This window comes from Salvelinus fontinalis, unplaced genomic scaffold (assembly GCF_029448725.1).
Source record: "Salvelinus fontinalis isolate EN_2023a unplaced genomic scaffold, ASM2944872v1 scaffold_0182, whole genome shotgun sequence".
NCBI lineage: Eukaryota > Metazoa > Chordata > Actinopteri > Salmoniformes > Salmonidae > Salvelinus > Salvelinus fontinalis.
In genome coordinates this window covers 101,039-113,480 of record NW_026600391.1, presented here as the reverse complement: position 1 = coordinate 113,480, position 12,442 = coordinate 101,039, and the positions used below count along the sequence as shown (strand labels likewise).

The window sequence follows — 12,442 nt, the reverse complement described above, 5'->3', positions numbered from 1 at the left end:
GAGTTCTATTGGCTGCTGTATTTAACAAGAGCTGGAGTCCTATTGGCTGCTATATTTAACAAGAGCTGGAGTCCTATTGGCTGCTGTATTTAACATTCAGTAAACAAGAGCTGGAGTCCTATTGGCTGCTGTATTTAACAAGAGCTGGAGTCCTATTGGCTGCTGTATTTAACAGTCAGTAAACAAGAGCTTGTGGAACAATGGCGGACTGAAGACAGCCGAGCACCTCAAGATAAAAATTAATAATCAACATCTGACTAAATATTAGCACTTCACTCCACATATTCGTATACCAAAACATGTCAGAGAGTAAGCAGTAAAATAGCCCATGACGACACCCCAAAACGACACCCCAAAACGACACCCCAAAACGACACCCCAAAACGACACCCCAAAACGACACCCCAAAACGACACCCCAAAACGACACCCCAAAACGACACCCCAAAACGATACCCCAAAACGATACCCCAAAACGATACCCCAAAACGATACCCCAAAACGACACCCCAAAACGACACCCCAAAACGAGAGCTGGAGTCCTATTGGCTGCTGTATTTAACAAGAGCTGGAGTCCTATTGGCTGCTGTATTTAACATTCAGTAAACAAGAGCTGGAGTCCTATTGGCTGCTGTATTTAACATTCAGTAAACAAGAGCTGGAGTTCTATTGGCTGCTGTATTTAACAAGAGCTGGAGTCCTATTGGCTGCTGTATTTAACATTCAGTAAACAAGAGCTGGAGTCCTATTGGCTGCTGTATTTAACAAGAGCTGGAGTCCTATTGGCTGCTGTATTTAACAAGAGCTGGAGTCCTATTGGCTGCTGTATTTAACAGTCAGTAAACAAGAGCTGGAGTCCTATTGGCTGCTGTATTTAACATTCAGTAAACAAGAGCTGGAGTCCTATTGGCTGCTGTATTTAACATTCAGTAAACAAGAGCTGGAGTCCTATTGGCTGCTGTATTTAACATTCAGTAAACAAGAGCTGGAGTTCTATTGGCTGCTGTATTTAACAGTCAGTAAACAAGAGCTGGAGTCCTATTGGCTGCTGTATTTAACATTCAGTAAACAAGAGCTGGAGTCCTATTGGCTGCTGTATTTAACAAGAGCTGGAGTCCTATTGGCTGCTGTATTTAACAAGAGCTGGAGTTCTATTGGCTGCTGTATTTAACAAGAGCTGGAGTCCTATTGGCTGCTGTATTTAACAAGAGCTGGAGTTCTATTGGCTGCTGTATTTAACATTCAGTAAACAAGAGCTGGAGTTCTATTGGCTGCTGTATTTAACAAGAGCTGGAGTCCTATTAGCTGCTGTATTTAACAAGAGCTGGAGTCCTATTGGCTGCTGTATTTAACAGTCAGTAAACAAGAGCTGGAGTCCTATTGGCTGCTGTATTTAACATTCAGTAAACAAGAGCTGGAGTCCTATTGGCTGCTGTATTTAACAAGAGCTGGAGTCCTATTGGCTGCTGTATTTAACAAGAGCTGGAGTCCTATTGGCTGCTGTATTTAACAAGAGCTGGAGTCCTATTGGCTGCTGTATTTAACAAGAGCTGGAGTCCTATTGGCTGCTGTATTTAACAAGAGCTGGAGTCCTATTGGCTGCTGTATTTAACATTCAGTAAACAAGAGCTGGAGTCCTATTGGCTGCTGTATTTAACAAGAGCTGGAGTCCTATTGGCTGCTGTATTTAACAAGAGCTGGAGTCCTATTGGCTGCTGTATTTAACAGTCAGTAAACAAGAGCTGGAGTCCTATTGGCTGCTGTATTTAACATTCAGTAAACAAGAGCTGGAGTCCTATTGGCTGCTGTATTTAACATTCAGTAAACAAGAGCTGGAGTCCTATTGGCTGCTGTATTTAACATTCAGTAAACAAGAGCTGGAGTCCTATTGGCTGCTGTATTTAACATTCAGTAAACAAGAGCTGGAGTCCTATTGGCTGCTGTATTTAACAAGAGCTGGAGTCCTATTGGCTGCTGTATTTAACAAGAGCTGGAGTTCTATTGGCTGCTGTATTTAACAAGAGCTGGAGTCCTATTGGCTGCTGTATTTAACAAGAGCTGGAGTCCTATTGGCTGCTGTATTTAACAAGAGCTGGAGTTCTATTGGCTGCTGTATTTAACATTCAGTAAACAAGAGCTGGAGTCCTATTGGCTGCTGTATTTAACAAGAGCTGGAGTCCTATTGGCTGCTGTATTTAACAAGAGCTGGAGTCCTATTGGCTGCTGTATTTAACAGTCAGTAAACAAGAGCTGGAGTCCTATTGGCTGCTGTATTTAACAAGAGCTGGAGTCCTATTGGCTGCTGTATTTAACAAGAGCTGGAGTCCTATTGGCTGCTGTATTTAACAAGAGCTGGAGTCCTATTGGCTGCTGTATTTAACAAGAGCTGGAGTCCTATTGGCTGCTGTATTTAACAAGAGCTGGAGTCCTATTGGCTGCTGTATTTAACATTCAGTAAACAAGAGCTGGAGTCCTATTGGCTGCTGTATTTAACAAGAGCTGGAGTCCTATTGGCTGCTGTATTTAACAAGAGCTGGAGTCCTATTGGCTGCTGTATTTAACAGTCAGTAAACAAGAGCTGGAGTCCTATTGGCTGCTGTATTTAACAAGAGCTGGAGTTCTATTGGCTGCTGTATTTAACAGTCAGTAAACAAGAGCTTGTGGAACAATGGCGGACTGAAGACAGCCGAGCACCTCAAGATAAAAATTAATAATCAACATCTGACTAAATATTAGCACTTCACTCCACATATTCGTATACCAAAACATGTCAGAGAGTAAGCAGTAAAATAGCCCATGACGACACCCCAAAACGACACCCCAAAACGACACCCCAAAACGACACCCCAAAACGACACCCCAAAACGACACCCCAAAACGATACCCCAAAACGACACCCCAAAACGATACCCCAAAACGATACCCCAAAACGACACCCCAAAACGATACCCCAAAACGACACCCCAAAACGATACCCCAAAACGAGAGCTGGAGTCCTATTGGCTGCTGTATTTAACAAGAGCTGGAGTCCTATTGGCTGCTGTATTTAACATTCAGTAAACAAGACACCAGACAACACATAATACTCCCATAACGACTACTAGATACCCCATGACGACATAATACTCCCATAACGACTACTAGATACCCCATGACGACATAATACTCCCATAACGACTACTAGATACCCCATGACGACATAATACTCCCATAACGACTACTAGATACCCCATGACGACATAATACTCCCATAACGACTACTAGATACCCCATGACGACAAAATACTCCCATAACGACTACTAGATACCCCATGACGACAAAATACTCCAATAACGACTACTAGATACCCCATGACGACATAATACTCCCATAACGACTACTAGATACCCCATGACGACATAATACTCCCATAACGACTACTAGATACCCCATGACGACATAATACTCCCATAACGACTACTAGATACCCCATGACGACATAATACTCCCATAACGACTACTAGATACCCCATGACGACAAAATACTCCCATAACGACTACTAGATACCCCATGACGACAAAATACTCCCATAACGACTACTAGATACCCCATGACGACATAATACTCCCATAACGACTACTAGATACCCCATGACGACATAATACTCCCATAACGACTACTAGATACCCCATTATGACATAATACTCCCATAACGACTACTAGATACCCCATGACGACTACTAGATACCCCATGACGACATAATACTCCCATAACGACTACTAGATACCCCATGACGACTACTAGATACCCCATGACGACTACTAGATACCCCATTATGACATAATACTCCCATAACGACTACTAGATACCCCATGACGACAAAATACTCCCATAACGACTACTAGATACCCCATGACGACATAATACTCCCATAACGACTACTAGATACCCCATTATGACATAATACTCCCATAACGACTACTAGATACCCCATGACGACTACTAGATACCCCATGACGGCTACTAGATACCCCATGACGACTACTAGATACCCCATGACGACATAATACTCCCATAACGACTACTAGATACCCCCTGACGACTACTAGATACCCCATGACGACTACTAGATACCCCATGACGACTACTAGATACCCCATGACGACTACTAGATACCCCATGACGGCTACTAGATACCCCATGACGACTACTAGATACCCCATGACGACTACTAAATACCCCATGACGACTACTAAATACCCCATGACGACTACTAGATACCCCATGACGACTACTAGACACCCCATGACGACAAAATACTCCCATAACGACTATTCGATACCCCATGACGACAAAGTGAAAACAGGGGTTTAGAAATGTTTGCAAATTTATAAGAAATGTCTGAGTGTGTGTGTTCTGACCTTCCTGAAGGGAGGCCACTCCTCCTCTTGCAGTGCTTCGGGGTCGTCGTTAGGGTCCAGGGGGTCGTCGTTAGGGTCACAGTCGGTATGGAAGACGTTAGCCGTGCTGAGCTTGTAGAGAGGAGTCATGGCAACAGCGGACACATCCCAGAACCGCACTGTACCGTCCTCATGACTGCACACACACACACACACACACACACACACACACACACACACACACACACACACACACACACACACACACACACACACACACCTCTTAACATAGTTGAGACAGGAGATACAGCTGAAGTCGGAAGTTTACATACACCTTAGCCAAATACATATAAACTCAGTTTTTCACAATTATTCGTTGCTGAGCGGCCTTTCAGGTTGTGTCGATATAGGACTCGTTTTACTGTGGATATAGATACTTTGGTACCTGTTTCCTCCAGCATCTTCACAAGGTCCTTTGCTGTTGTTCTGCGATTGATTTGCTCTTTTTGCACCAAAGTACGTTCATCTCTAGGAGACAGAACGCGTCTCCTTCCTGAGCGGTATGACGGCTGCGTGGTCCCATGGTGTTTATACTTGCGTACTATTGTTTGTACAGATGAACGTGGTACCTTCAGGCGTTTGGAAATTGCTCCCAAGGATGAACCAGACTTGTGGAGGTCTACAATTAGTTTTCTGAGGTCTTGGCTGATTTCTTTTGATTTTCCCATGATGTCAAGCAAAGAGGCACTGAGTTTGAAGGAAGGCCTTGAAATAGATCCACAGGTACACCTCCAATTGACTCAAATGATGTCAATTAGCCAATCAGAAGCTTCTAAAGCCATGATATAATTTTCTGTCATTTTCCAAGCTGTTTAAAGGCACAGTCAACTGTAGTTTATGTAAACTTCTGACCCACTGGAATTGTGATACAGTGAATTATAAGTGAAATAATCTGTAAACAATTGTTGGAAAAATGACTTGTGTCATGCACAAAGTAGATGTCCAAAACGACTTGCCAAAACTATAGTTTGTTAACAAGAAATGTGTGGAGTGGTTGAAAAACGAGTTTTAATGACTCCAACCTCAGTGTGTGTAAACTTCCGACTTCAACTGTACACACCTCTTCTAACATAGTGGAGACAGTAGGAAGACTACATAAGACCGTGTGTGTGTGTGTGTGTGTGTGTGTGTGTGTGTGTGTGTGTGTGTGTGTGTATGTATGTATGTGTGTGTGTGTGTGTGTGTGTGTCTGTGTGTGTGTGTGTCTGTGTGTGTGTGTGTCTGTGTGTGTGTGTCTGTGTGTGTCTGTGTGTGTGTGTGTGTGTGTGTGTGTGTCTGTGTGTGTGTGTGTCTGTGTGTGTGTGTGTCTGTGTGTGTGTGTGTCTGTGTGTGTGTGTCTGTGTGTGTGTGTCTGTGTGTGTGTGTCTGTGTGTGTCTGTGTGTGTGTGTGTGTGTGTGTGTGTGTGTGTGTGTGTGTGTGTGTGTGTGTGTGTGTCTGTGTGTGTGTGTCTGTGTGTGTGTGTCTGTGTGTGTGTGTCTGTGTCTGTGTGTGTCTGTGTCTGTGTCTGTGTGTGTGTGTGTGTGTGTGTGTGTGTGTGTGTGTGTCTGTGTGTGTGTGTGTGTGTGTGTGTGTGTGTCTGTGTGTGTGTGTGTGTCTCTGTGTGTGTGTGTGTGTGTGTGTGTGTCTCTGTGTCTGTGTGTGTGTGTGTGTGTGTGTGTGTCTGTGTGTGTGTGTGTGTGTGTGTGTGTGTCTGTGTGTGTGTCTGTGTGTGTGTGTGTGTGTGTGTGTGTGTGTGTGTGTGTGTGTGTGTGTGTGTGTGTGTGTGTGTGTGTGTGTGTGTGTGTCTGTGTGTGTGTGTGTCTGTGTGTGTGTGTGTGTGTGTGTGTGTGTCTGTGTGTGTGTGTGTGTGTGTGTGTGTATGTGTGTGTGTCTGTGTGTGTGTGTGTCTGTGTGTGTGTGTGTGTGTGTGTGTGTGTCTGTGTGTGTGTGTGTGTGTGTGTGTGTTTACCCCGTCAGCAGCATCTCCTGTTGTTTGGGCGGGGGCGCTAGATTCTTCCCTCCACATATCGGCCAACTCTAAACACACACAAACACACACACACACACAGACACACACACACACACACACACACACAGACACAGACACAGACACAGACACAGACACAGACACACACACATCCCCCTTTAGGTTAGATGACTGATACACACATCCCCTTTAGGTTAGATGACTGACACATTGCAGCAGAGAGACTCATTTGAGAAGTAAGGCCTCATTCATACAGCTGTGAACGTCTGTTTCTCTGACGACCTGGCCCCCTCTGACGACCTGGCCCCCTCTGACGACCTGGCCCCCTCTGACGACCTGGCCCCCTCTGACGACCTGGCCCCCTCTGACGACCTGGCCCCCTCTGACGACCTGGCCCCCTCTGACGACCTGGCCCCCTCTGACGACCTGGCCCCCTCTGACGACCTGGCCCCCTCTGACGACCTGGCCCCCTCTGACGACCTGGCCCCCTCTGACGACCTGGCCCCCTCTGACGACCTGGCCCCCTCTGACGACCTGGCCCCCTCTGACGACCTGGCCCCCTCTGACGACCTGGCCCCCTCTGACGACCTGCCCCCTCTGACGACCTGCCCCCTCTGACGACCTGCCCCCTCTGACGACCTGTCCCCTCTGACGACCTGTCCCCTCTGACCCCTCTGTTCTAGTGCCAACTCCAACCCTCCCTGGCACTGCCACACGTAAGCAGGCTGGTATGATATACGACACCGACAGATGGTACTGGCTGCAAAGCTTTTAACTGTGGACATCTGCAGCTAAGCTAACAATGCTAATACAGGCTAACCTGCTGCTAAGCTAACAACGCTAATACAGGCTAACATGCTGCTAAGCTAACAACGCTAATACAGGTTAACCTGCTGCTAAGCTAACAATGCTAATACAGGTTAACCTGCTGCTAAGCTAACAATGCTAATACAGACTAACCTGCTGCTAAGCTAACAATGCTAATACAGACTAACCTGCTGCTAAGCTAACAACGCTAATACAGGCTAACCTGCTGCTAAGCTGACAATGCTAATACAGACTAACCCGCTGTTAAGCTAACAACGCTAACATGTTGCTAAGCTAACAGCGCTAATCCAGGCTAAACTGCTGCTAAGCTAAGAAGGACTTGCTAATAACCCAGTGAGCAAACCTGGTTGAAAATATATCATTTCTCACTGGGAATACAGATACACCTAGGCCATATTCATTAGTGCACACAGTAACAAAACATTTTGCAACGTAAAACAAGCGTTTCTCATTGGACAAGTTCAGGGAGTCCCTTCACCGTTTCCATCTGTTTTCTTCCATTTGGTGACTAATGAATAAGACACTGGTTGGGGTGGGTGAGAACATGTGTGTGTGTGTGTGTGTGTGTGTGTGTGTGTGTGTGTGTGTGTGTGTGACAGGGACGTGTGCGTGTACAATGTCTCACCCCGTGTGCGTGTCTCACCCCGTGTGCGTGTCTCACCCCGTGTGCGTGTCTCACCCCGTGTGCGTGTTGACTGCCCTGGCTTTTCCCGGCGGCGGCCAGGCGGTCCCAGAGCTTGGCGGGGACGTTGTCCAGGTGACAGGAAGTGGTGATGGCGGAGGAGTGGAGCGGAGCCAGGTAGGGAGGGGGGACAGAGGGCCACCCGGTGGTCAGGAGGTCTATCACAACCAGCTCCTCCTCCAGTAAAACCACTAGGGCTGTAGGATCATCATAGACTGGGAGAGGAAATACACATTATTAATACAGGGGGGGGGGGGGTCCAGGTAGGGGAGGGGGGACAGAGGGCCACCTGGTGGTCAGGAGGTCTATCACAACCAGCTCCTCCTCCAGTAAAACCACTAGGGCTGTAGCATCATCATAGACTGGGAGAGGAAATACACATTATTAATACAGGGGGGGGGGGGTCCAGGTAGGGGAGGAGGGACAGAGGGCCACCTGGTGGTCAGGAGGTCTATCACAACCAGCTCCCCCTCCAGTAAAACCACTAGGGCTGTAGCATCATCATAGACTGGGAGAGGAAATACACATTATTAATACAGGGGGGGGGGGGGGTGGGGGTGGGGTCCAGGTAGGGGAGGGGGCACAGAGGGCCACCCGGTGGTCAGGAGGTCTATCACAACCAGCTCCTCCTCCAGTAAAACCACTAGGGCTGTAGCATCATCATAGACTGGGAGAGGAAATACACATTATTAATACAGGGGGGGGGGGGGTCCAGGTAGGGGGGTCCAGGTAGGGGAGGGGGCACAGAGGGCCACCTGGTGGTCAGGAGGTCTATCACAACCAGCTCCTCCTCCAGTAAAACCACTAGGGCTATAGCATCATCATAGACTGGGAGAGTAAATACACATTATTAATACAGGGGGGGAGGGGGGGGGGGGGGGTCAGGTAGCCTAGCAACGAGGAGGCCTGGGGGGGGGGGGGGTCAGGTAGCCTAGCGACGAGGAGCGCTGGGGGGGGGGGGGGGGGGGTGTCAGGTAGCCTAGCGACGAGGAGCGCTGGGGGGGGGGATCAGGTAGCCTAGTGACAAGGAGCGCTGGGGGGGGGGGGGTCAGGTAGCCTAGCGACGAGGAGCGCTGGGGGGGGGGGGGGGGGGGTCAGGTAGCCTAGCGACGAGGAGCGCTGGGGGGGGGGGGGGTCAGGTAGCCTAGCGACGAGGAGCGCTGGGGCGGGGGTCAGGTAGCCTAGCGACGAGGAGCGCTGGGGGGGGTCAGGTAGCCTAGCGACGAGGAGCGCTGGGGGGGGTCAGGTAGCCTAGCGACGAGGAGCGCTGGGGGGGGGTCAGGTAGCCTAGCGACGAGGAGCGCTGGGGGGGGGGGGGGGTCAGGTAGCCTAGCGACGAGGAGCGCTGGGGGGGGGTCAGGTAGCCTAGCGACGAGGAGCGCTGGGGGGGGGGTCAGGTAGCCTAGCGACGAGGAGCGCTTGGGGGGGGGGGTCAGGTAGCCTAGCGACGAGGAGCGCTGGGGGGGGGGGGGGTCAGGTAGCCTAGCGACGAGGAGCGCTGGGACAATCCCAGAGCAGACTAGGTGGGGAGAAAAAAATGAATCGGTGGATGTGCCTTTGAGCAAGTCACTTAACCCTAATTGTGCCCGTGAGTCTCTCTCTCTCTCACCGTGCTCCGGGTCAGTGGTGTGGACCGTGAAGAAGTCTATAACTCTGGATAAGTGAGTCTCTCTCTCTCACCGTGCTCCGGGTCAGTGGTGTGGACCGTGAAGAAGTCTACAACTCTGGAGGTGAAGTCCAGAGTGACGTGTTGTTTGTCCTGTTGGATGGTCACACAGTGACGGTCTCCATAACTGGCTCTGGGCATTCCTCCACTGTAGAGGACTACTGGACACCTACATGAGAGACAGAGACAGACAGAGAGATAGGGGGACAGTGAGAGAAAGAGGGGGACAGTGAGAGAAAGAGGGGGACAGTGAGAGAAAGAGGGACAGTGAGAGAAAGAGGGACAGTGAGAGAAAGAGGGACAGTGAGAGAAAGAGGGACAGTGAGAGAAAGAGGGACAGTGAGAGAAAGAGGGACAGTGAGAGAGGGGGACAGTGAGAGAGGGGGACAGTGAGAGAGAGGGGGACAGTGAGAGAGAGGGGGACAGTGAGAGAGAGGGGGACAGTGAGAGAGAGGGGGACAGTGAGAGAGAGGGGGACAGTGAGAGAAAGAGGGACAGTGAGAGAAAGAGGGACAGTGAGAGAAAGAGGGACAGTGAGAGAAAGAGGGACAGTGAGAGAAAGAGGGGCAGTGAGAGAGAGGGGCAGTGAGAGAGAGGGGGACAGTGAGAGAGAGGGGGACAGTGAGAGAAAGAGGGACAGTGAGAGAAAGAGGGACAGTGAGAGAAAGAGGGACAGTGAGAGAAAGAGGGACAGTGAGAGAGAGAGGGACAGTGAGAGAGAGGGACAGTGAGAGAAAGAGGGACAGTGAGAGAAAGAGGGACAGTGAGAGAAAGAGGGACAGTGAGAGAAAGAGGGACAGTGAGAGAAAGAGGGACAGTGAGAGAAAGAGGGACAGTGAGAGAAAGAGGGACAGTGAGAGAAAGAGGGACAGTGAGAGAAAGAGGGACAGTGAGAGAAAGAGGGACAGTGAGAGAAAGAGGGACAGTGAGAGAAAGAGGGACAGTGAGAGAAAGAGGGACAGTGAGAGAAAGAGGGACAGTGAGAGAAAGAGGGACAGTGAGAGAAAGAGGGACAGTGAGAGAAAGAGGGACAGTGAGAGAAAGAGGGACAGTGAGAGAAAGAGGGACAGTGAGAGAGGGGGACAGTGGGAGAGAGGGGCAGTGAGAGAGAGGGGGACAGTGAGAGAGGGGGACAGTGGGAGAGAGGGGCAGTGAGAGAGAGGGGGACAGTGAGAGAGGGGGACAGTGAGAGAGGGGGACAGTGAGAGAGGGGGACAGTGGGAGAGAGGGGCAGTGAGAGAGAGGGGGACAGTGAGAGAAAGAGGGGGACAGTGAGAGAAAGAGGGGGACAGTGAGAGAAAGAGGGGGACAGTGAGAGAAAGAGGGACAGTGAGAGAAAGAGGGACAGTGAGAAAGAGGGGCAGTGAGAGAAAGAGGGGCAGTGAGAGAAAGAGGGACAGTGAGAGAAAGAGGGACAGTGAGAGAAAGAGGGACAGTGAGAGAAAGAGGGACAGTGAGAGAAAGAGGGACAGTGAGAGAAAGAGGGACAGTGAGAGAAAGAGGGACAGTGAGAGAAAGAGGGACAGTGAGAGAAAGAGGGACAGTGAGAGAGGGGGACAGTGAGAGAGGGGGACAGTGAGAGAGGGGGACAGTGAGAGAGAGGGGCAGTGAGAGAGAGGGGGACAGTGAGAGAAAGAGGGACAGTGAGAGAAAGAGGGACAGTGAGAGAAAGAGGGACAGTGAGAGAGAGAGGGACAGTGAGAGAGAGAGGGACAGTGAGAGAGAGGGACAGTGAGAGAGAGGGACAGAGAGAGAGAGAGATAGTGAGAGAGAGATGTTTGTTACACTAACAGCTGTAACGGTGATAAACAGCTGTAACAGTGATAGCTAGGGGTTATAGACAGCTGTGTTAGTGTACCAGCTATCTATCTAGCTACTATCTAACAGCTGTAACGGTGATAGCTGTTACTGATAGTGTTACCAGAATGGATCCTAGTGATAGTAGATACTGATAGTGTTACCAGAATGGATCCTAGTGATAGTAGATACTGATAGTGTTACCAGAATGGACCCTGGTGATAGTAGATACTGATAGTGTTACCAGAATGGATCCTAGTGATAGTAGATACTGATAGTGTTACCAGAATGGATCCTAGTGATAGTAGATACTGATAGTGTTACCAGAATGGATCCTAGTGATAGTAGATACTGATAGTGTTACCAGAATGGATCCTAGTGATAGTAGATACTGATAGTGTTACCAGAATGGATCCTAGTGATAGTAGATACTGATAGTGTTACCAGAATGGATCCTAGTGATAGTAGATACTGATAGTGTTACCAGAATGGATCCTAGTGATAGTAGATACTGATAGAGTTACCAGAATGGATCCTAGTGATAGTAGATACTGATAGTGTTACCAGAATGGACCCTAGTGATAGTAGATACTGATAGTGTTACCAGAATGGATCCTAGTGATAGTAGATACTGATAGTGTTACCAGAATGGATCCTAGTGATAGTAGATACTGATAGTGTTACCAGAATGGACCCTAGTGATAGTAGATACTGATAGTGTTACCAGAATGGACCCTAGTGATAGTAGATACTGATAGTGTTACCAGAATGGACCCTAGTGATAGTAGATACTGATAGTGTTACCAGAATGGATCCTAGTGATAGTAGATACTGATAGTGTTACCAGAATAGATCCTAGTGATAGTAGATACTGATAGTGTTACCAGAATGGATCCTGGTGATAGTAGATACTGATAGTGTTACCAGAATGGATCCTGGTGATAGTAGATACTGATAGTGTTACCAGAATGGATCAACCCTAGTGATAGTAGATACTGATAGTGTTACCAGAATGGATCCTAGTGATAGTAGATACTGATAGTGTTACCAGAATGGATCCT

General features: G+C 48.6%; 1 protein-coding gene across 1 annotated transcript in view; it reads right to left on the bottom strand.

Moving 5' to 3' along the window:
- The window catches only part of LOC129844150 (lethal(2) giant larvae protein homolog 1-like), a gene marked incomplete at its 5' end in the record, with an annotated part of 121,869 nt that overhangs the window by 72,350 nt on the left and 37,077 nt on the right, over window positions 1-12,442 (bottom strand). Inside the window, 4 exons of the mRNA XM_055912559.1 lie at window positions 4,403-4,577; window positions 6,391-6,458; window positions 7,916-8,133; window positions 9,599-9,753. Of these exons, the coding sequence (XP_055768534.1) occupies window positions 4,403-4,577; window positions 6,391-6,458; window positions 7,916-8,133; window positions 9,599-9,753 (616 nt within the window). The remainder of the gene's footprint in view (window positions 1-4,402; window positions 4,578-6,390; window positions 6,459-7,915; window positions 8,134-9,598; window positions 9,754-12,442) is intronic.